Genomic DNA, 23063 nt, shown 5'->3' on the forward strand with positions numbered 1-23063 from the left:
TCATAACCTGAGTGGAAACCAGGAGTTGGGTGTTTAACTGACTGAGCCACCCAGGCAGCCCAAGAAATCCTATTTGAGAAACAGTTTATTTTGAACGTTTCAATTTTTTAAGAGTCAATACCAACTATGCAGGGGATGAATTACTCAAAGTTTAACTGTGGTAAAAACAATAGAAGTTTTTTGGGGAGAAAATACAATGTGAATGAGTAAAAAACAAAAATTAAAAATAATAAATCAACATAGGAGATGTAGAAAAGGAAATTGTTTGAAATTACATAGCAACCATTAGATGCCAAATTTTGTCTGCTGAGACATGGGGCACCCTGGGAGTTGCACCTTGCTGGATAGGCTTATTGCTGCTGAGACAGAAATACAGCAGAATATAGGTGGCTGTGGATTCCAATAACACAGACTCAGGGCTGAGAGCCACGGTTCTCACCCCAGATGCTCAGGAGAATCACCTGGGGGGCTTTTAAGCCCACAGTATTCAAGCACTACCCCGAGAGATTCAGATTTCATTCTTCTGGGGTAGGTTGTCAGTATTATTCATGAAGTTCCCCAGGCAGTTCCACTGTGAGCTAAGACTAGGAAATCTTAGGCTAAGAATGGAAGATACAGTTGAGGAAGGTAAGAGAGAGAGAGACAGAACACACAGCTGGGCATAAATTCTCCACTCAGCTCAGAGACCAGCAAGAACAACAAACCTACTGTAACAGTTAAAAATTTCACCAAGCAATTTATGTAATGTCTAGTGTTCATGAAAACTAATGTACTTACACCATTTATACACTTCTGGATTGTGTCTCTAACGTACTGGAGGTAATTTTACCCGCTAAGCTTATATTAAATTCATTTCATTATAATCATGTTTTTATATTATCCATAACCTCTTTTCTCATCGTTCTGGTGAATTGAGAGATGACTCTCATGCAATCACATCCACTTACTTTAATTCCTTGTAATCCATAGCCAGGGGGACCAGGAGGGCCAGGCAGGCCTTTCTGCCCAATATTTCCCTGTTGGAAGATAAAGAGAAACCAAAGAGAAGCATGAGGAGATTTAGGAAGAAACAATGTATCTCTGCTCTTGTCTTCCTTCTTCCTTCCTTCCTTCAGTCCTATCAGGACCTGCATCTGTGCACCCCACAAGCTAGATCGTATTTTTTATAAAGCAGTGTTTTTCCAAAAATTTTAAGCCACAGAATCCTTTGTGGAAATCTTACACATAATCCAAATGTAAGTAAAGAGGCAAGGCAGGGCTGCTTGACCGAAGAAGAGTGTTGTCCCAGTCACCTTGTCTGCTTGGGCTCCTCTGGTTGAACCTACCACCAACCCCTAGAACACCAGGGGTGTGAAGGCTGCTCACACATAATTCTGTGTAGCCTCCAATGTGTTGTTCATTTCAACATGGAGTGCTATTCACCAGGCTTGCAGTGAAAGGTTCAGTGGATCAGTATCAAACTTTTTTTTTTTTAATTTTATTTACACCCATATTAGTTAGCATATAGTGAAACAATGATTTCAGGAGTAGATTCCTTAATGCCCCTTACCCATTTAGCCCATCCCCCCTCCCACAACCCCTCCCGTAACCCTCAGTTTGTTCTCCATATTTATGAGTCTCTTCTATTTTGTCCCCCTCCCTGTTTTTATATTATTTTTGTTTCCCTTCCTTTATGTTCATCTGTTTTGTCTCTTAAAGCCCTCATATGAGTGAAGTCATATGATATTTGTCTTTCTCTGACTGACTGATTTCACTTAGCATAACACCCTCCAGTTCCATCCGCGTAGCAGCAAATGGCAAGATTTCATTCTTTTTGATTGCTGAGTGATACAGTATCGAACTTTTAAGAAAATCTGCAAATGAAGCAGAAAGTGTAGCATAGCCCAGTGTGTGCATTCTGCAGCACAAGTTAACCCCACGCTTCTTGGGGAAAGTCTTCTGTGGTCAAATGAGATTGGAAAATGTTCTATCCCACGGTGTGTGCCTCTCCTTGGAGATCCCTAGTGCATACAGGCATACCTTGTTTTATCGTGCTTCGCTGTTGTGCTTCCCAGGCACTGCATCTTTTACAGATTGAAGGTTTGTGGCAACCCTGTGTCAGGCAAGTCTATCCGTGCCATTATTGCAATAGCATTTGCTAACTTCCTGTCTCTGTCACGTTTTGGTAATTCTCACAATATTTCAAACTTTTTCATTATTATTATATTTGTTATGGTGATCTCTGAGCAGTGATCTTTTTTTTAAGTTGATTTTTTTTTTATCTTGGGGGGCAGGGGGAAGAACAAGCTAGGGAGGGGCAGAGAGAGAATCCCGAGCAGGATCTGTGCTGTCTCCCACTTATTAAGAAATTCTATTTGTTTTCTAAGAGAGAGAGCACGCATGTGCATAAATGAGATGCAAAGAGAGAGGGAGAGAGAGCATGTGCATAAGCAAGGAGCAGAGAGAGAGAGGGAGAGAAAATCTTAAGCAGGCTCCACACACAGTGCAGAGCCCAACACAGGGCTAGATCTCAGGACCATGAACTCATGACCTGAGCTGAAATCAAGAATCAGAGGCTTAACCGACTGAGCCATTGAGGTGCCCCTGATCAGTGATCTTTGGTGTTACTATCGTAATTCGTGCAGGGGGCGGGGGGGGGGGGGGCACGAACCACACCCATATAAGACAGCGAACTTAATCTATAAACATTGTATGTGTTCTGACTGCTCCAGCAATGGGGACATTCTCCTGTCTCTCTCCCTCTCCTCAGGCATCCCTATTCCCTGAGACACAAGAATATTAGGGGCTGATGCAGCTGGTGACCTGAAGTTGAAGCCAGTTATCATTTACCATTTTTAAAATCCTAGGGCTCTTAAGAATTATGCTAAATCCACTTGGCTTATGCTCTATAAGGAGAACAATAATGCCCGAATGACACTGTTTGCAACACGATTTACTGAATATTTCAAACCTACTGTTGAGGTTTACTGCTGAGGAAAAAAAAAAAGAAAAAAGACCCCTTTCAAAATATTGACAGTGCATGTGGTCACCCAAGAGCAACTGATGGAGACAGACAATGAAAGTCGTGTTGTGTACATGCCTGCTAACACAACATCCATTCTGCAGCTCATGGATCAGGGAGTAATTTTGACTTTTAAGTCTTATTTAAGAAATACAGGGGTGCCTGGGTGGCTCAGTGAGTTAAGAGCCCGACTTCGGCTCAGGTCATGATCTTCCAGTGGATGGGTTCATGCCCACATCAGGCTCTGAGCCTGGAGCCTGCTTCAGATTCTGTGTCTCCATCTCTCTCTGCCCCTCCCCCACTCATGCGTGTTCTCTCTTTCTCTCTCTCTCTCAAAAATAAATAAACATTAAAAAAAAGAAGAAGAAATACATTTTGTGGAGCACCTGAGTAGCTCAGTCAGTTAAGCGACTAACTTCAGCTCAGGTCATGGTCTCGGGATTCTTGAGTGTGAGGCCTGAGCCAGGCTCTGAGCTGACAATGCGGAGCTTTTGGGGATTCTCTCTCTCCCTCTCTTGCTGCACCTCCCCTGCTTGTGCACTGTCTCTCTCTCTCAAAACAGATAAACATTTAAAAAAAAAAAGGAAATACATTTTGTTGTAGGAAATGTGAAGAATTACTGAAATGAAAACAAAGAATTTAGAATATTGCATAAACTTAGTTGATAAAGCAGTGGCAGCATTTGAGAAGACAACTCCAATTTTGGAAGAAGATCTATTCTGGGTAAAATGCTATCTAACGCGTGTTACAAAGAAATCGTTTGTGAAAGGAAAAGTCAATCAATGCGGCAAACTTCATCGTTGTCTTATTTTAAGAAATTGTCACAACCACCACAACCTGCAGCAACCCCCATCTTCGTCAGCCAGCGACCTTTAACATGGAAGTAAGACCCTCTACCAGCAAAATGATTACAACTCACTGAAAGCTCAGAGGATGGTTAGCATCTTTAGCCATAAAGCATTTTTAATTAAGGTATATTCATTGGGCTTTTTTAGACATACTGCTATTGCACCCTTAACAGACTAGAAGATAATGGTTTTATATGCACTGGGAAGCCAAAAAATTCATTTGACTCTCTTTAGTGTGGTACTTGCTTTATTATGGTGGTCTGGAAATGAACCCTCAGTGTCTCCAAGGTATGCCTATATGAATATATTAAAGCCTCTAAAAAGTCCCACAATAGAGAGATTAGTTTAACTTTGCTTATTCCAGAAGTTCCCAAATTAACATTTGATGGAATAAACTTTGAGCAAGGCTGGATGAACATAAGTTACGGTACAAGTCAGTCTTTTTTTTCTTCCCACTACAGGCAAAAGCTTTGTTTATTTATTTATTTTCTGATCGTAAGAGGAACACCTGCTCACGTGAAGAAAATAACAAACAAAAACTAAAACTAAAAACAGAAATAAAGATAACAATGAAGAAGGAAAAATGGACCCCTCTTTCCACCACCCAGTGATAACAACTACTAACATCTTGGGAATGTCTTCATCCATATCAAGTGATCCATAAAGTTAAGAAATCGCCTACTGCCAGAATGAAGTTGATGGACAAAAAAGGATAAACTAAGAATCGTGGTAATTCTGGGATCCTCAGAAAAATCTTTGACTCATAGAGCCTTTTCCCTTTGCTCTCTGATAATGGGGCTCTCATTCATTTCTGTGCATCTTGGTCATGAATATACATGTTTGAAATTTGCATGTGTAATGGGAGGCTCCCCAACGCCTGTTTTCCCTATGAACATGCCTGATACTTCTTTATTTTAGTTTTTGAACAAATCAAAGAATTTTTTGTTGGGCATGTGAATCAATGATCATTGATCATTAAATCAATTAATGATCATTAAATTGATCATTAATGATCATTAAAATGATCATTAAATCATTTTAATCAATGATTAAAACAGGGCTTCTGAGCCTCTGAACTCTTGCCATTTTGAGCTGCCTAATTCTTTGTGATGGGTGCTATCTTGTGTACAGTATGATGTTTAGCAGCATCCTGGGCCCCCAGCTACTACCTGCCAGTAGCACCCCTTCCCTGGTTGTGACACCCAAAAATGATTCCAGACATTGCCAAATGTCTCCTGGGGGCAGACCAGGAAGGCAAGAACTCCCTCATTGAAAAACACTTGATTAAGAGAATGAAAGATGAATAATCACCAAAATGGGCATGGAAAAAGAAAGAGGAATAGAAAACAGAGCAAAGGGATCCAGAGGCAGTTTCTTTCATGTTCTATGGGGGCAATAAATCTGGACCCTTGCACTGAGGCCCTGACAAAGTGGACTACGCACATATGTCACAATAGATACATTAGCAGGTGTTCTGTTAAAAGGCCAGCAGAGGCGCCTCCGACCAAAGTGAAGATATGCTTCTTAAGGAGAGCACAGCCTTTAAGAAACCTGGAAATATTTTGAGCATTTTGCAACCATTTCCTAATTTCTTTGGGGGAAATAAATGGCTTTATGGACTTATGATCTATTTTACTGAAAGCTCACATAATATGAGAAAGTGAGACTTTTCATCAGCAATCAAGAAAAAATAAGTCAACACTAAAATAAACATTTGCTATGAAGTTAATGTTCACTTGGTACCTGACCTTCACACAGAGCACAGAATTTGACTCACCTTTGGCCCCTGGGTTCCTATGCCCCGAGGCCCAGAGGGACCTGGGGGGCCTCTGACACCAGGCTCTCCCTGAAAAGACACAATGAATGACAAGTCACTGATTAAAGTGAAGCTTTATGTGGTATATTTTATATAAAATGTCATAATTTCATATTAACAATATTCCATATGAACTTTCGTATAAGAAAATATATTTTAAAACCCAAACCCTTGAATTTGAGATATTAATTGGGGCCTTTTCTACCAGCTCACTTCCCTATATTTGACAAAGGGAATGTTATCGCCCTTTGTTTTCACTTCTTATTGCCATTTATGCAATCTTCCAGCCAACTGATATGGGTACACTTCAAAGCAATCAAGTCAGTTAACTTGTGACAACATTACTAGGTACTTTTTTTCAGAGCTCCCTTCTCTGGAATTGGAAGTGCCACCATTGTGAGTGGAGAAAGAAAGACGAGATGAGAATAAAAAGAAACCATTGAAAAGTAGAGCTCCAACCCGAACTAGTCCCTCCTGTTCTTTCATATAACAAAGATTATGCTACTTGGGGTTACGGATGAACTTTGTGATACTTCTGCCCCAAGAGCAGTTGAGGCTCCAGGAAAATTCCTATAAAGTGTTTTCAGAGTCCTGGAAGTGTTTTAGAACAGGCAACTAGCCCAGAGAAAAGGTAGGGCTTGATTGGGGTAGGTCTGGCCCTATGCCTAGACCCATGTGAGATGTGAATGATAGGAAGAAGCAGAGAAATGAAAATCTCTTCATCAACCACCTTCTATGTACCCAGCACTGTGCTGTGCACGTTCACATATGCTAAGTGATGTAATTTAGTACTCGCGACAACTCTGTATCACAGTAATGACTAACTTACCTAACTTCTCTGAACCTCAGTAAATTCATCAGATACACAGAAAGTCATACTTACATTTCATGGGGAGACAGAGAAGTGAGACAAAGAATGTGAGTGTGTCTATCACAACATCTAGCTGAGTAGGCACTTGGGAAATATTAACTCCTTATTGCAGCTTTTATCTTTAAACATTTTTTAAATGTTTATTTATTTTTGAGAGAGAGACAGAGTGTGAATAGGGAAGGGACAGAGACAGAAGGAGACACAGAATCCGAAGCAGGCTCCAGGCTCTGAGCCGTCAGCACAGAGCCCAATGCGGGACTCAAACCCACAAACTGTGAGATCATGACCTGAGCTGAAGACGGATGCTTAACCGACCGAGCCACCCAGGTGCTCCTCATTGCAGCTTTTATTAAAGAGGAAACTAAAGTTAGCCCAAAGCTGCACAGCTATTGAGAAGTAGGACTAGGAGGAGAAGGAGGAACCCTCAGTTGCTGCTTCAGCCACTTAGGAAAAGTTTGGTAGTTTCTTAAAAAGTTCAACATCAATTTACCATACGATCTAGTAATTTTACTCCTGCACCTAAGGGAAATGAAAACATATGTCCACACAAAGACTTACATATGAATGCTTTTAGCAGAATCGTTCATAATAGCTACAAACTAGAAACCCTCTAAATGCTCATCAACTGATAAATGGATAGACAAAGCGTGGTATATTCCACAGTAAAAAGGAATGGACTACGGCTGTATGCTACAACAGGGATGAGCCTCAAAAGCATTAATCTCAATAAAAAAGCCAGATATATGAGACCACACATTGCTTGATTCCATTTGTATGAAATGTCCAGAGAAGGCGAATCTATAGAGATAGAAAGCAAATCCATAATTGCCTGGGACCAAGAATAGGAACTAGGACAGGATTAACTGTAAATGGGCATAAGGGATTTTATTGAGAGGAAGAAAGTGTTCTAAAACTGATTTATGGTGAGGCCATACAACTCGCTAAATGTACTTTAAAAATCATTGAAAAATACACTTGGAATGGGTGAGTTCTGTGATATATAAGATATGCCTCAGTGAAAATTATAAAGAAAAAAGGACAGAAACCAAAGCCAGGCTTTGAAGGTAAATCTCCCAAGCTCTTGTCCCAGGTCTGCTTTCATCCATGTTCTGTTAGGAGCTAAATACCTTATAGATTTCAACAGTGCAAAGATCATGGATTATAAGAAATGATGACATTGTTTATCTAGCAAAATAGCCCATCCTTATTTAACTTTACTCTCTATGTATAAATCCTAAAGTACTTCTAGAGAAAACAAGGCCTTAAAAGAATTAGAAAGCATTTAAGCTTTATTTTATTACTGACTTAATTCTTTCAATCTCTATTTTCATAATTACCTATTTTCCTTGTGCTTGCAGACCACTTTTATGATGTGGGTCTCCTGTTAGCATCTCTTCCACTTAGTTCTTAGCTGCTTTTGTGGTCACAGGTACTAATTCTCTAACACCTCTCTCCTTCCGCCTCCCAACTTTTGGGTCTTAATGACCCCCAGATTCTCCCAGCTTAAATGATCTCTCCTGTCATCAAAAGCTCCAAGTAGAGTACATGAGCATGTCCTATATCACATACATTTCTGCTGTCTCTCCTTTCCTAAGTATCTCTGATGTGCCTTTAGAGGCAGTATATGTAAGTTCGCTGGGGGAGGGTCTCCAGCTATACCTGACTCACACTCGCTGCATTTTGATACCCTCCAGCAAAACAGAACCCAGGTAAACATACTTCAATAGATTTTACCCAAAATCATTCAACATTTTATCAAAAATAATTGTCTTCTTTGCCTGGTTACTGTCAACTCCACCCCAGATACAATGGCTCCCTCTCTTGTGTTTCTATTCACCTCTCCCCTTCCCCAGTGAGGTTGGAAAGCATATGGCTGCAACCTGCTATGCGATGGGGAGTACACAGCCCCACCTGGAAAGAATTCTGCTAAGAAAAACAGAACCTGTATATGAGGAAGTCTCTAAATCTGAGGATGCAGAAACCAGAGGATGTTTCTGTACAACCAGAGGATGTAGAAACATGTAACACCATAAGAATAGCGTGGGGTGGTTCAGTCTGTTAAGCATCTGACTTCTGCTCAGGTCATGATCTCGCGGTCAGTGAGTTCAAGCCCGCATCCAGCTCTGTGCGGACAGCTCGAAGCCTGGAGCCTGCTTCAGATTCTGTAACTCCCTCTCTCTCTGCTCCTCCCCAGCTCGCTCTCATGCATGTGCTCTCTCTCTCTCAAAAATAAACATTAAAAAAAATAATAACGAGGATGAGACCCCCAAGGACACAGAACTCATCTACACAGAAAGCCCAAGGAAAAAACAAAGGATGACTAACCTTTGATTAAAATAGACTTAAGAAGCATCTCAATCAAATGCAATGTGTGGACATCATTTGGATCCCAATTCAAACAAACCAACTGCAACAAATTTGTAAGACAAGCTGGTAAATTTTTTTTTTAATTTTTTTTTAACGTTTATTTATTTTTGAGACAGAGAGAGACAGAGCATGAACAGGGGAGGGTCAGAGAGAGGGAGGCACAGAATCTGAAACAAGCTCCAGGCTCTGAGCTGTCAGCACAAAGCCCGACGCGGGGCTCGAACTCACGGACCATGAGATCATGACCTGAGCCGAAGTCGGCCGCCTAACCAACTGAGCCACCCAGGCGCCCCTCAAGCTGGTAAATTTGAACACTGGATATTTGGTGATACTAAGAAATTATTGTTTAAGGTTTGTTAATGGTACTACAGATATGTTTTTAAATTTTTTTAATGTTTATTTTTGAGAGAGAGAGAGAGGGAGAGAGAGAGAGAGACAGAACATGAGTGTGGGAGGGGCAGAGAGCGAGATGGAGACACAGAATCTGAAGCAGGCTCCAGGCTCCAAGCTGTCAGCACAGAGCCTGAACTCACAAACCACGAGATCATGACCTGAGTCAAAGTCGGATGCTCAACCGACTGAGCTACCCAGGCACCCCTACAGTTATGTTTTTAAAAACAGCTTTTAATTTGAGATACACATACTAAACCTTTATATGAGAGATGTGTGGGATAGGCTTCAAAGTAAGGCAGCAGGAGAGGGGGAAGAAGATAATAGAAGATTGGCCACATACTGATAGTTGTGGAAGTGCAACAGGCAAATGGGAGTTCATTTTACTAGCCTTTCTACTTCTATATGTGCTTGATAATTTTCAGAATAAAATGTTTTTAATAGTATTTTTAAAATCCATGAACAATATCTGATAACAATCTCACCAGTGAAGGGGAGGAAAGGTTACTGTGATGTTCACCTTTAATGAGAAGAAGAATACAAGATTTTAAAGACAAAAATATGGCAAAGGGTAAAAGCACACAAGTAGATTCAGTATCATTAGAACGTACATGTCTTTGATGCATTCTTGGCATGTCCCAAATGTTATATGACTTTTAAAAATTAAGTATATGGAGGCAAGGTAGGAGATTTTTTTTAACTGAGTAAATATTTCTTTTAAGAAAGAATTCAATACTCTACAATTTAATTCGTGGTATTTTGTGTGTGTGCGTGTGTGCGTGTGTGAGATGGTTTTAGTTAAAACTTCCTTCTCATTTAGTATTAGTCTCTCTCTCTCTTTCTCTCTCTCTTTCTCTCTCTCTCTGTCACACACACACACACACACACACACACACACGCACGCACGCACACAGAGCCCAGATGTGAAAGCAAGGGGAAAAACAGTACTTTAGGCCAGCTTTGTCCACGTTTATTATTGCTACTCATTCTCTCTCTTACTCAGCTCTCCCTAACTCTCATCATGTAGGAGTGCCTGCAGGCTGAGTGCCAACCTTGTGGGCACCTTGCTGCTCTTTCTACCCTTGAACCTTGGCCAGTGAACTCTGAAGGTGTGATTCCCATGTCACCTGTGGTGCTTCAGTGTTTCCCTCAAAAAAGCTGTCCATCTTTACTCATATAACTATTGACATATAGCTATGTTTTACCTATCAAAATAATCTTTTGTAACCTTTTGACCTAGGTAAATATAATCTGAGATATGCATCTGATATATAGACAGTCTTCAAACCAAGTCTTAACATATTCTGCAGATGTTAGAGTTGGTCTGTAACATGGTATTAGGTAGGGTTGTTCCTTGGTGTTTCTGTAGCATACTTTTCAAGAGGTGGGAATATCAGGCACTTAATGAATTATGTGAATCCACAGAGACAGAGTCTCTCTACTATGGTGGGGTCTTGAAAATGTATTATGTCTTTTGCTCCTTGGGCCATGTGTCCATATGAGGCCACAACAGTGGGTGAATGCATACAAGAAGACCATGGTCAAGACGGACTTCACCATTTGATAGCACCCCATCTGCCACAATGCAGCAAGAGTGGTACCTAAGAAGTACCACTTTCAGACATGACATTTTCAGACATGCAGTTTTATTGTCAGTGGATGGTGTGACAATCACAAATAAAAGGAATTACAACAACAGGGACTCGCACAGCTGGACATGCAGGATCTGAGAGTTATTAGAACCTGCAGAGGGAGCCCTTGCACTAGGAGATAATAAACAGGCAAATTCTGGAGTTGCCATTTTTAACTATATCCATCAATTTCATAAGACCACATAGCCTAAGCCCTATCCCTACCCTTCCTCAACAAAACAAAACAAAAGAAAAAACAAAACAGAACAAATCAAAACTGTTTAGATTGCCCAGAGCTTCCCCTTGGCCCACAAAGAGAATTCTAGACTCAAGATACTCTTGCCATTTTCACAGGAAATGGCCAAGTTTAGAACTAACTACCTGCAGTATTTGTATATGTAATTTAACAATGATTCAGTGAAGGTTTTACCTGGACCATAACCTTGTAGAATGGTTGAAAATCATTCATTGATTAATATCACAACTTTCACTTTTTAAAAGAAAGAAAAAGGAACCAAACACATTATCGCATTCATTCTTTTTCTCATTTCTCTTTGCTCTGGTTAACATTAAAATTATCATAATTAATAATAAAATGAATAACAATTGGCATTTATTAAATTTATTAGGTGGCAAGTACTCTTCATTATCTGATCCTATCAACATCAACTTACTTCATTTTATAGATTAAGGAAGCTGAGACTTTCAGATAAGAATACACGATTTCCCCAAAACCACATGGCCAGCAGCAATTCAAACCCAGGCCTAACTCCAGAGCCCATCTCTCATCTTGGCGGTGGCTGGAGCTAGATGCAAAACGCTAGCTAATGTCTCCATAGACTTTCTTCCAACCACCATTAAATGCAAAGACATGGCTCTGTAGCCGTGAAAGGCGTTTCCTATACTCAGTTAATCACACTCTCTCAAGGAGAAGGAAGAACGCATCCTCATTTCAAGATCCCTGACAGGCCCACGCAACCTGTACAGGTACCCAGCTGCCTAAGGCCTCCCTCTTCATTTCCCCGCCGTTGCCGTTGCTCGGTTTTGTGGCTTAACCCCAATTTTGTACTTAGTCTCATTCCAGATCTTCTACCTATACAATTCTTATTTCCTCCGTGTATCCCTACTGCAATATACTTGATTTGGCAGATTAGCACATGCTGTGACTACTACTTTAGTGTGTTACAGTTTATTAAAACGTTTTATAGACATTATTCCACTAATTTCTTAAACCATAGTTGAGGAAATTAAATGACTTGCTGAGGTCTCACAGCGAGTAGATAACAGAGGTTTTGAGTGGAGCAGTGAAAAGGAAACAATCTATTATACCTTCTATATTTTATAAGATTTAAATAAAATATTTGAGAAGACAGTGCTCTTAGAGACAAAGGAGCCCAGTTAGACTGCCCCCCCTCCCTCACCCACATTTAGACAAGGCTTTAATCACTCACTGCCTCTCTCCTGGCTGTGCCACTTGGGTCCCTGTCACTCTTCGAGAGGATGGTGGAAGCAGGTTACAGTTGTTCTAAAAAGGATTTCATGCTTTTCTACTTGGGCACAATGAAAAGCAAACTGAATTCCCTATGAAAAGAATTCACTTCTTAAAAATTTTCTAAGGAACAGTACTCAAGATTCTCCTAAATGATGAAACCAGGAAATGATTGAGTTTTAAAATAAGTCACAAGTCTGGAGCACCTGAGTGGCTCAGTTGGTTGAGCGTCTGATTCAATTTTGGCTCAGGTCATGATCTCATGGTTTGGTTCATGAGATCGAGCCTTGAATTAGGCTCTGCACTGACAGCGTGGAGCCTGCTTGGCATTCTCTCTCTCTGCCCCTCCCCTGCTCGCTCTCTCTCTTTCTCTCTCTCTCAAAAAATAAATAAACTTTAAAAAATTAAGGCATAAGTCAAAGCGATGATTAGCAACTGCTTAATGTTTTTTCCTTTCTGGTTTTTAAATAAAATTAAGATATACCTACTAAGGCACCAGCTACCACAAACACAAGCACCACTCTGGAACGGATTATCTAGTGAGCATAGGTACTGGTTTAGTGACTGCAATACCTCCCTTGTGGTTGCCAGGATGTCAATGGAAATTTTAGAGGTCTTATTCTAAGTTTATGAATACGCAGCCTGATACTGATAATGAGTATTGGTTATTGACTGGCCGTTGTCATAATACTCAGTCACTTCTCACTGACACCCTTTAATGTGAGAAGGGAGACAGCAACGATTACTAGCACAATTATCAGGGAGATGTGAAAATAATTAAGAAGGTGCTGGAGGGGCACCTGGGTAGCTCAGTCAGTTGGGCGTCAACCTTCAGCTCAGGTCATGATCTCACTGCTTGTGAGTTTGAGTCCCGCATTGGGCTCTGTGCTGACAGCTCAGAGCCTGGAGCCTGCTTCAGATTCTGTCTCCATCTCTCTCTCTGCCCCTCCCCTTCTGGTTCTTTCTCTCTCTCAAATATAAATAAACATTAAAAATTAAAAAAAAAAAGAAGGTGCTGGGAAACAAGAACACAAATCATGGTAACATTTCCTTTATCATACTTTCCTAGCTTTAAATTTCAAAATATTTAAGCTAATTTCAATTATTCCAGGTAATTTCTCTCCTAGAACTTTAATATTCACCCCAAAGGAGCAGTTTTTCAAAGTCCGTGATAATTTAAAAATTTGCTTTAGGATCCAGGGAGGATCTTTCTTTTCTCAAAATCAACTCATCAGAGATGAACAAATGATTCCCCTATGCCAAGAATCTCATTGGAGAGAGAGTCTTTCTCATTTAGCTGAATTAGAAACCTTGAAAATAAAAATACTGATATTGTCCCTAATGACAGACAGAAGAGAAGGCTGTCTTGCACTGATATTCAATATAACTTCCCACTGGGGGCGCACTCCTCTAGTCTGCATGATTGAAAATAGAAATGTGTTGATGGTGAGTTGGTTGGCTTATGTTAAGAGGATTTAGTGTGTGTCTCCAAGGCGGAAGGGAAGGATGTATGTGCTGCTGGGGAGAGCCATGCAGAGCCAGGAAAACAGCAAGGAGAGACGAAAGCAACTCTGCAGGTCACAAGACAGGCCGGAATGCAGTTCTGATTTTGAAGAACATGCATGGAACTGAATTGGGGGATAACCTGGAAAGGTCACCTCGCCAAGTTTTCCTGGTCTTGAATGTGACCTCTTTTGAAATCTAAAGGTCGGATTGCTTGGCATTTCAACTTGCTATGGCTCTGGCTCTAATTAGTCCTGTTTTTGAGCCGATTGCCCTGCCTGTCACAATTTTGCAGTCATATTATGGGAAGTGGGTTTCTTTAGCTCCAACTTGGAGTTACAGACCCTTAATTTCACTGTCATTAAGCCTGCATCCAAGGCCAGCCCTCCTTATCAGAGACTGTTCAAGCTGGAGTTTCTTGTCCAGTCCATACCCACCAAGAGAATCTGCAAATTCCTAATGCATCTCTGTGTGAATCGCTCCTCTGTTCTGCCACTGCTTGTTGGTGGTGTGCACATATGTGAGCCATTGCAGAGAACAGAGGGACAATTCAAATGCTGGGAACATTTTTAGAATAATGATACTCGGTGGAATTTCACAGAGACTTGCGTTTTAATTTATGACTCTGGGCCACTTTTGTCAAATAAAGCATGTATTTACAATATTCAAACATTTAAATCTTTGGAAAAATGTTTAACTCTTTTGGGTTTGAGTTTATGCGTCCCTTTAATATTTACGTGATTTAAGTTTTGGTGATGGAAAAGCTAGGATGGAAAGACAATCCAACTATACACTAAATGGTGCCGAGATAACTGGAAGATAGACAGCTTTGAAGATTAAGCATCTGTAGGTCAGGGTGAGTCATTCTCTCTGCTCTGATTTCGTTTATTCATCCATATCCATAGTCTCTCCCTTACACATGAACACAACATAGTATCAAAACTGTTTGTGTTGTAAAGGGGCAAGTTGTTCAACCTTTCCTGTTCTTGATTTCCTCACCTATAAAATAAGGGAATAGCTTAAAATGCCATGATATTCTGGAAATACTTAAGTAGTATATAATATATATTTATATGGTATACGGTAATAATAGCAACAGCAACCCAACATGTGTTCTCTGCCCACAGATTTTATTCCAACCACTTGATGATTAAGAGGTCCCTTGAACACCCTAAAAGGCAGGTTAGATTTCCTCTGTGCAAGGACTGGCCCAAGCTCACCTGCTCCAGAGCCTTAGGGAAGGCTTGACTTCCTCTCTGATGAGCTAGCACACTGAAAGGGGCTGAAAGGGCCAAGACAGGTGCATGGCAGAATGCACTTGCCCTTACAGAGCTCAGGAGAGCCACTCCTTGTATTTCTCTTCTAAGAGGCCAAGAATAAACTCTTACCCTCAGAGATGTCAGTGGATAAGCCTCTGGGTGACATGCACCTCATAGCCTTTGCAGATGAAAATACAGGGTCAAAGAGTTATCTGGGTTTCTCAAAGGGAGAAGAGATTCGCATAATGATTGTCCCCAAATCACAAAGGGTCCTTCTCATCTATAGGGGTCCAGGCAGCATTAAATAAGACCGTGGAGCTGGCCTTCCCCATCAACAAACAAGTCAGTTTCCAGGGAACTGGGTGTTAGATGAGCATGTCCCGCTTACCAAGAAACCAAATTGTCAGTTCTTCCTGGCGTGTTTCAAAAGTAGGTTTTAAAACTGTATCTACCATCCGCTTGGAAGTGTAGTTTCTACAAGAATTGTAGAAATCTTTCAGAAGCACTTGTCAAAATTTGGATGCAATTCAAGGTCATTGTATATAGAAGCACTATACCCACTGATGTCATATGGAATTCTTCCACTTGGAAAAAAGCCAGAGAGCACCACAAGGGTGCAAGATGTCAGGGACTGCTTTTGATATGTTTTGAAACATAGGAGCTTTGATTCTAATGTCTGTGTCATATGCTAAACACATGTGCCCTTAACTAAATATCACAAAAACCTACCATAAATTGTCAACCTTAATGGTTTCCTCATTTCAAAACACATTTGTTTTGTAAGTTAATGCGCTAAGGCCAATATTTTAAGGTGACTACACAGAGTTTAAATGAAAAACATATCAGATATATATGTCTATACAATTACATACACGTACACACACTCCCACATAATTACAATTTCTCTGTTATTTTAAGTCAGAAAGAAAGGCAAGGAATTTTGTACACATTTGAGACCAGTGCTTTTGCTACCATTGACACCTTTAGGTATTTTAAGGCTCTCATCCCCACTTTACCAAATCAGAAGGACAAAATTAGGTGAAATTAAACTTTTCCAAACATTTTTCTTTGTGTGTGTGTGTGTGTGTGTGTGTTTCCAAAACTTTTCTTCAGAGGAAGAGGCTGTATAGAGACTTTATGGCCTCTACAAAGATGAGAGGTGATATTGAAAATTATTTGAAAGTTGGTGTTTGCTTTTAGAATTTCCTTTATTTTCAAGTTTATGATCCATGTTCTTTCATTCCAAGACCAGCTCATACTCCTAACATCTGCTTCTAGGGACAGAAATTTCCAGGATAACACATCTTCCTAGTATCCCCAGGAAGAGGTCAAAGAGAGGAAAAAAGGCAGCCTAGAGGGTGGTGGGGGACAGGGAAACAGAGGCAGGTCCTGCAAATATTCTTTCCTTGTCTCAGCTGGGAATTAGCTCTCAGCTTCTGCCTCCACTCAGCCTCCTGTGCGAGCTAACAGAGATAATGAGTGTCACTTAAGACACATCTCGGGCAACATGTTGGTTGTTTCAAAAAGTAAAATAGGCATGGGGTGCCTGGGTGGCTCAGTCAGTTGAGTGTCTGACTCGTGGTTTCTGCTCAGGTTGTAATCTCATGGTTTGTGAGTTCGAGCCCCACATTGGGCTCTGGGCTGACAGTGCAGAGCCTGCTTGGGATTCTCTCTCTCTCCCCCCCTCTCTTTCTGCCCTTGCTGCTCTCTCTCTCTCTCTCTCTCTCTCTCTCTCTTTCTCTAAAAGTAAATAAATAAAAACTTTTTTAAAAAGAAGCAAAATAGGATAAAATCTTGAAGAAATACCCTTTTTCTTTATTTCCCCCCTAAAATGTTATGATAGCAAATACAAGGGACTTTTAGAGAAAAACAGTAGTATATGAAATCATTTTGTAAATCTTTTTTAAAATTTACTTTAATGTTTATTTTATTATTTTTGAGAGACAGAGAGACATAGAATCTGAAACAGTCTCCAGGTTCTGAGCTGTCAGCACAGAGCCCAATGTGGGGCTCAAACTCTCAAACTGTGAGCTCATGACCTGAGTCAAAGTCAGACATTTAACTGACTGAGTCAACCAGGTGCCCCAAAATCATTTAGTAAATCTTTTAGCCTGTATGTTAAATAAACTGACACAGTAGAATATTCACAAGAAACAGATTTTAAAATGTTCTATGTGTATAAGTGCCTGTCTTTATTATCATTGCTAAATATAAAGCAGTAGCATAATAGTATAATTTAATATAATATGATGTATACTTACATAAAATATAATAATGTGCTCAGTGGAAATGTAAATGATCATGTTTCCACTAGAATACAAATGCATTCCAGTAGATATTTAATATATTTTATTTCATGCCATATTTTAAATAAGTTTCTACTTTCCTAACTGAAGGAATATTTATGTAATAACAAAAGCTCTTACCAGTGCTTCACTCAGAGCAGAAAATAACAAGATTTATGTATTGAAATGTCATTCTATTTTTAAATTTTAACATTTGACAGATTACCATGCGTTAAGGAAACGAAGAATACTTCAATCCCCAAATTTAGTATGGTTATTGACACTGTCAAGGGGTGTTAGAGGATTGGATTCAGTTCTGAGTCAGACCAAGCCAGAACCTTGATCAAAGTATCTCAGCTGTGCTCAGCTGCACGTTTACATAGTACCTTCAGATGCAGTCTCTTCCTGGACTCTCATGGTTACCCTAACATAGAAAGGGGGGAGCCAAGCTGTCCTTTAGAGACAATATTTAGTGCCATGGGTCTCCAATCATCTTTGGAGAAGGCAAAAGGGCATCTGCCTCACTGCACAGAAGCATCAGTAGGTGTTGTCACTCCCAAGTTCGACGGCAGAGACCAAAAACTCAAAATGAGAAGCTGACATGGAGCAATTACAACTTCTCTCACTAATGACCTGGAAGCATTTGAAAAGCTAAGTAGATATGCTTCCAAGGAAATATTTTTTTCTTTAGAGTAATATCCTTCATTCATTTTCAGTTCATTACATGTTTTTTGTTTTGTTTTTTAATGTTTGTTTTTGAGAAAGAGAGAGAGAGACAGAATATGAGTGGGGAGGGGAAGAGAGAGAGACACACAGAATCTGAAGCAGGCTCTAGGCTTTGAGCTGTCAGCACAGAGCCCGATGCAGGGCTCGAACTCATGAACCGTGAGATCATGACCTGAGCTGAAGTCAGACGCTTGAGCTTGACCGACTGAGCCACCCAGGCACCCCTGCAGTTCATTACATGTTATAATGCTCCTTGTGTGTGGCACACCTACTTTCTGTGCCAGTAATTTGGCAGGGAATGAGACAAACAACCTGCCTTCAGGGAAACTTACACTTCCGTGGGATACACAGAACAGTAAATGAACAAGATGGCTTCGAACGGTGATAAATGCTATGGAGGAAATATTCAAGGGGATGTGATAGTGATGGGGAAGGGGAGACAGGATTGTTCTTTGTTTAGGTGGTCAAGACCAGGTGAAGTGAGACTTGAGTGGAGGCCTTAAGAATAAGCCATCTTGGGGTGCCCGGGTGGCTCAGTCAGTTAAGCTTCTGACACTTGATTTCAGCTCAGGTCATAATCTCATGGTTGTGAGATCGAGCCCTGTGTCAGGCTGTGCACTGGGTGTGGAGACTGCCTAAGATTCTCCTTCTCCTTCTCTCTCTGCCTTTTCCCTGCTCTCTCTCTTTCTTTCTTTCTCTCTCTCAATAGATAGATAAATAAATCAAGAAATTTAAAAAAGAGAAAGAGAGAGAGAAAATGAGCCATCTTGACAGAGCCAGGACCTAGAAGCAGGAATGAGCTGAAATAGGGCAGACCAGTGTGGCTGGCGGAAGGCAACAAAGAAGGAGGCAGAAGCTACCATCAGGTCATGAAGGGCCTCACAGGCCACAGAAAGCAGGAAGAGCTTGTTTTAAGTGCAGAGACAAGCCATCAGAGTGTTTTTTGAGAAGGAAAGGAATATGATCTGTTTCGTGGTTTTAATGACTTTTTAAAAATGTTTTTATTTATTTTAGAGAGAGTGTGAGTTGGGGAGGGGCAGAGAGAGAGGGAGACAGAGGATCTGAAGCGGGCTCTGTGCTGACAGCAGTGAACCCAATGCAGGGCTCGAACTCAGGAAATGAGAGATCATGTCCTGAGCCCAAGTCAGATGTTTAACCAACTGCACCACCTAGGCACCCCTGGTTCATGGTTTTAAAATACCACTCTGCCTGCTAGGTAACAGAAGGGCCAAGATGGAAGAGGCAAGGCCATTGAAGAGATTAACAGCCCAGGTAAGAGATGATGGTGGTCTGCCCTGGTGAAGCAGAAGGAGAAAAACAGCTGGAATCAAAAATATGTTTTGAAGAGAGAAGGCATCAGCACATGGGTAGTGGTGAAAACCATGGGACTGAATGAGTACACCCAGGGAAGAGATGTCTAAAGTAGGGAAGAGGGCTCTGGACCAAACTCTGACTTTCATACAGAAAACAAAGCAGCAAAGGAACATGGGAGTTGATACCAGAGAAGCAGGAGATAATCCACAAAGTTAATCTACATGTTCAAATTAGTGTGAGTTCCCCAGAAAGTCCATAGGTGAAGATAAATAACTATACATTCTTTAGACACCACTGGTCTTCTAGCATGTTTGGAAAAAAAAAAAAAATTCACCTTTACCAAAGTCACTTACCTATAAATACATTTTTTTAGAAGCTTCTATGTTACTTACTTTAAAATCTTACCTTTGCTCCAGTGTCCCCCACTCCACGTAAACCCATTGGTCCAGGGGGTCCTGGTAGTCCCCGAGGTCCCTGAGATGACATAATAAAGGAGAGAGTGAGTGTACTTGTCATGTGCAGTGTTCATCAAAGAAGAAAGGAAGGAAGGTAGGGAGGAAGGAAAGAAGGAAGGGGGGGGGGGAGGATGGAAGGAAGGAAGGAGGGAAGAGAGAGGAAATGAAGGAAATAACAGCGATGTCCACACTTACAGCCACACCAGGATAGCCATCACCTTTGAGTCCTGGAGCACCCACTGGTCCCCGAGGTCCTTGCGCACCCTGGGTAAATTCCAACACCAGGTCATAATGTTAGACTAAACTATGAAACACCTGGCAAAACTTAAGCACAATACCAACTCTATATGGCAAACATGCATTTGATAATGCAAAGGAATGATCTGAAAAATTTTAGAAGGGAATTCTACCACAGACGGCAACTTGTTATAAGTCTCTCTTCATAAGTCTTACCCATTTGCATTTGGTGGGAAGCGTGGAGTGAATATAGGGAATATATGTGAACCATTACAAAGTCCTCTATAGGAAACACATTTCATAGGAATTAAAAATGGCCAATTGTTGATAGGTTAATTTTTAAATTTATACTTTTCTGCATCATAAATTGTGGAGAAGTATAAAAATGAGAAATTTTAATAAGCACAGTGTGAGAAGAGAAGGAAAGAATACATAGCTATATTTCAAGTGTAAAATTTTGAATGTAAAGATAACTATGTGCTACCTATTGTTATACTATATCCATTGTCCTCTTCAGTGGTGCCCAAATTACACAAGGAATAAATAAGCCAAAATGAAAATTAAATACGGATTAATTTTTTTAAAAAACAAGTTGTAAACATACAGGACACAGAGTTTGTGTTGTGATTCATATCTCAAGACCGAGGAAGAAGTTCTAAATATTGCTTTACATGATAACCTTTGGCATCAAAAACTTTTGGTAGCTACAACTGGCCTCCTCTATAGAGGAAAGTGTGATTACTGCCTTTTGAATGACAGGATTTTCGGGAAAGTGTAACTCTCCTTCGAATGGAAATCAAAGAAATTTCTGGCTCAAGTAAAATGGAGAGAGAGGAAGAAAAAAATGAGGAAAACTCTTAGAAGATTCAGTAAATATAAACCTATTACACTGTATATAAAATGTGTAATTTTTTTTGTATCACATTCCATTCTGTTGCTGTGATAACTCTTACAATGACCCTTTCAACGCATATCAACTATTTTGATTAAAAACTGTCCATATTCCTATGGGTTTTACATTAGAAAGAAACTAGTAATTGGCAGACCTTTGTTTCCCAAGATTGGAAAAAGTAGCAGGACTCTCAGTGCTTTCCTTATATGCAAGGATCTCAAATTCTGAGATCAAACTACCGTTATCCCAAGCCAAATGCTGCCCACAATCCAACTCTCAAAAGCTGTTCCTAATTCTACTTCTATGAATGAATGATTGACTGGGGGGAAGAAAATTACATACTCTTTAAGTATAAAAAAGTTAAGTTTATTTTGAAAATCATGAATACAATAGCTGTTTTTTCCTATTAAATTGAGACTGGTTTTATGGGATTAACCTTCTTAAGAGTGATCTCTAGGAAACGTGTGGCCACTTGTAAGAACTTAATCTACTATTTATCATGAACAAAACCCCAGGATGATCTCTTCAAGTTATGTGACAGAGAGCAAAAACAAGTTCTTCTGGAGAGGTGAATTTTGGCATATCCCCAGCTCTAAGGAACAAACTAGTCACTAGAAGCAATTTATTGTGTTAATCCAACCAAATTTAATGTTAAAGCGCCAAACATTACATAAAGACATGTTCCAAAACAATATATCCGTTTCTTTCCATGCCTACACAAGGAACAGGCCAACGACAGAAGAAAATAGTAACTGCTCCCTGGTTAAGTTGAAAGGAAAAGAAAACTGGAATGAAGATTCACTTTCAGGTTTTATTTCTAAGTTTCAAGACTATAACAGATTATCAACAGCTGTTACTGTTTATCCTCTGGCACCCACATGGGGAGAAAAAAATGTTAAAACATTTATAGTTTACAACTAAACATTTTTTACCTAGAGATCCTTGTCCTGCTTCCTGCAAAATTTTCAGCTAGCTTGTTACTTCTAATATTAATAGGAAATATCAGGGGGCAGGGATAGGGGCACTGTTCTGTCTCAGATTTTTATTCTGGACTCCTCACAATATATTTCTAGAGAGAATTTTTGTCACTTGGCCTTTATGCGCTGGATTCAAGAAAATGTCCTGCAGAGCAATTCCCTTTGAAGCGTCTCTCGTTCAATAGAAATTAGGGCAGAAATATCAATCTGGTGTTTTGCAATGGGCTTTAGGGGAGGATCTGGAGCTCCCTGAAGTCATATACAAAACTGAATTATGTGCCAAAACTTCTATCAGACGTTTAACCTCTCAAAGGTTTAAAAAATAGCGCATTAGGGAAGAATGGCAGAAAGAGTATCATTAGAGACCAAGGGATTAGAAAAATCATGGAGTAAAGAAGCAAATTACTTTAACTACATCATTAGCAATGCCAATGGCGATCAGTAAAAAAAAACAGGAGGGGCTAATAAATCCAGGCTGCACATTTAATTGGATTTTATTTCTACTGTAAAGGACAGTATAAGTAGAGAGACGTAATTTTAAATCATGGAACTAGGAATATGCAGATTCAGGAAGTTATCAAACAATATGAAAACTGCTACCCAATGTTCTTGATCAAAGCCCTATCTGCAGTATTAGCATTAGAAAATCTGGAATTTTCTCCTTGTGTCGTACAGAGCTTGGGTTCCCATGTACCTCAGTGTCTGGGGAGTAGGATGACCATCTTGTTCTGGTTTGCCCTGGACTTTTCTCTGTTTTAGCTTGAAAATCCCACATCCTGGGAACCTTCTGTGTCCTCAATAAACCAGAAGATTGTCTCTCTAGCAAGGACAACTGTTAAAGTGATTAAGAACAATGGAGTTCAGGATCTTCCCTTGACCTTTAAAAGGACCACTCCAACTTAATTGCAGTATATAATAGGTTTTGCATTATATTTCAAAAATGGTTCTTAGTTTTCTTTTTTGAAGTTTGAAAATCCCTGATGTTAGTACTTGAATCCTTGT

At 40.2% G+C, this 23063-nt stretch overlaps 1 protein-coding gene across 1 annotated transcript in view; it reads right to left on the reverse strand.

Moving 5' to 3' along the window:
- COL28A1 (collagen type XXVIII alpha 1 chain) overlaps positions 1-23063 on the reverse strand; it is a 174193-nt gene that overhangs the window by 62014 nt on the left and 89116 nt on the right. The window contains exons 24-27 of the mRNA XM_053898079.1: positions 20151-20219; positions 19906-19974; positions 5627-5695; positions 948-1016 (exon numbers count right to left, since the gene is read on the reverse strand). Of these exons, the coding sequence (XP_053754054.1) occupies positions 948-1016; positions 5627-5695; positions 19906-19974; positions 20151-20219 (276 nt within the window). The remainder of the gene's footprint in view (positions 1-947; positions 1017-5626; positions 5696-19905; positions 19975-20150; positions 20220-23063) is intronic.

This window comes from Panthera pardus, unplaced genomic scaffold, assembly GCF_024362965.1.
Source record: "Panthera pardus isolate Hobbes unplaced genomic scaffold, ASM2436296v1 HiC_scaffold_8, whole genome shotgun sequence".
NCBI classification, from domain to species: Eukaryota; Metazoa; Chordata; class Mammalia; order Carnivora; family Felidae; genus Panthera; species Panthera pardus.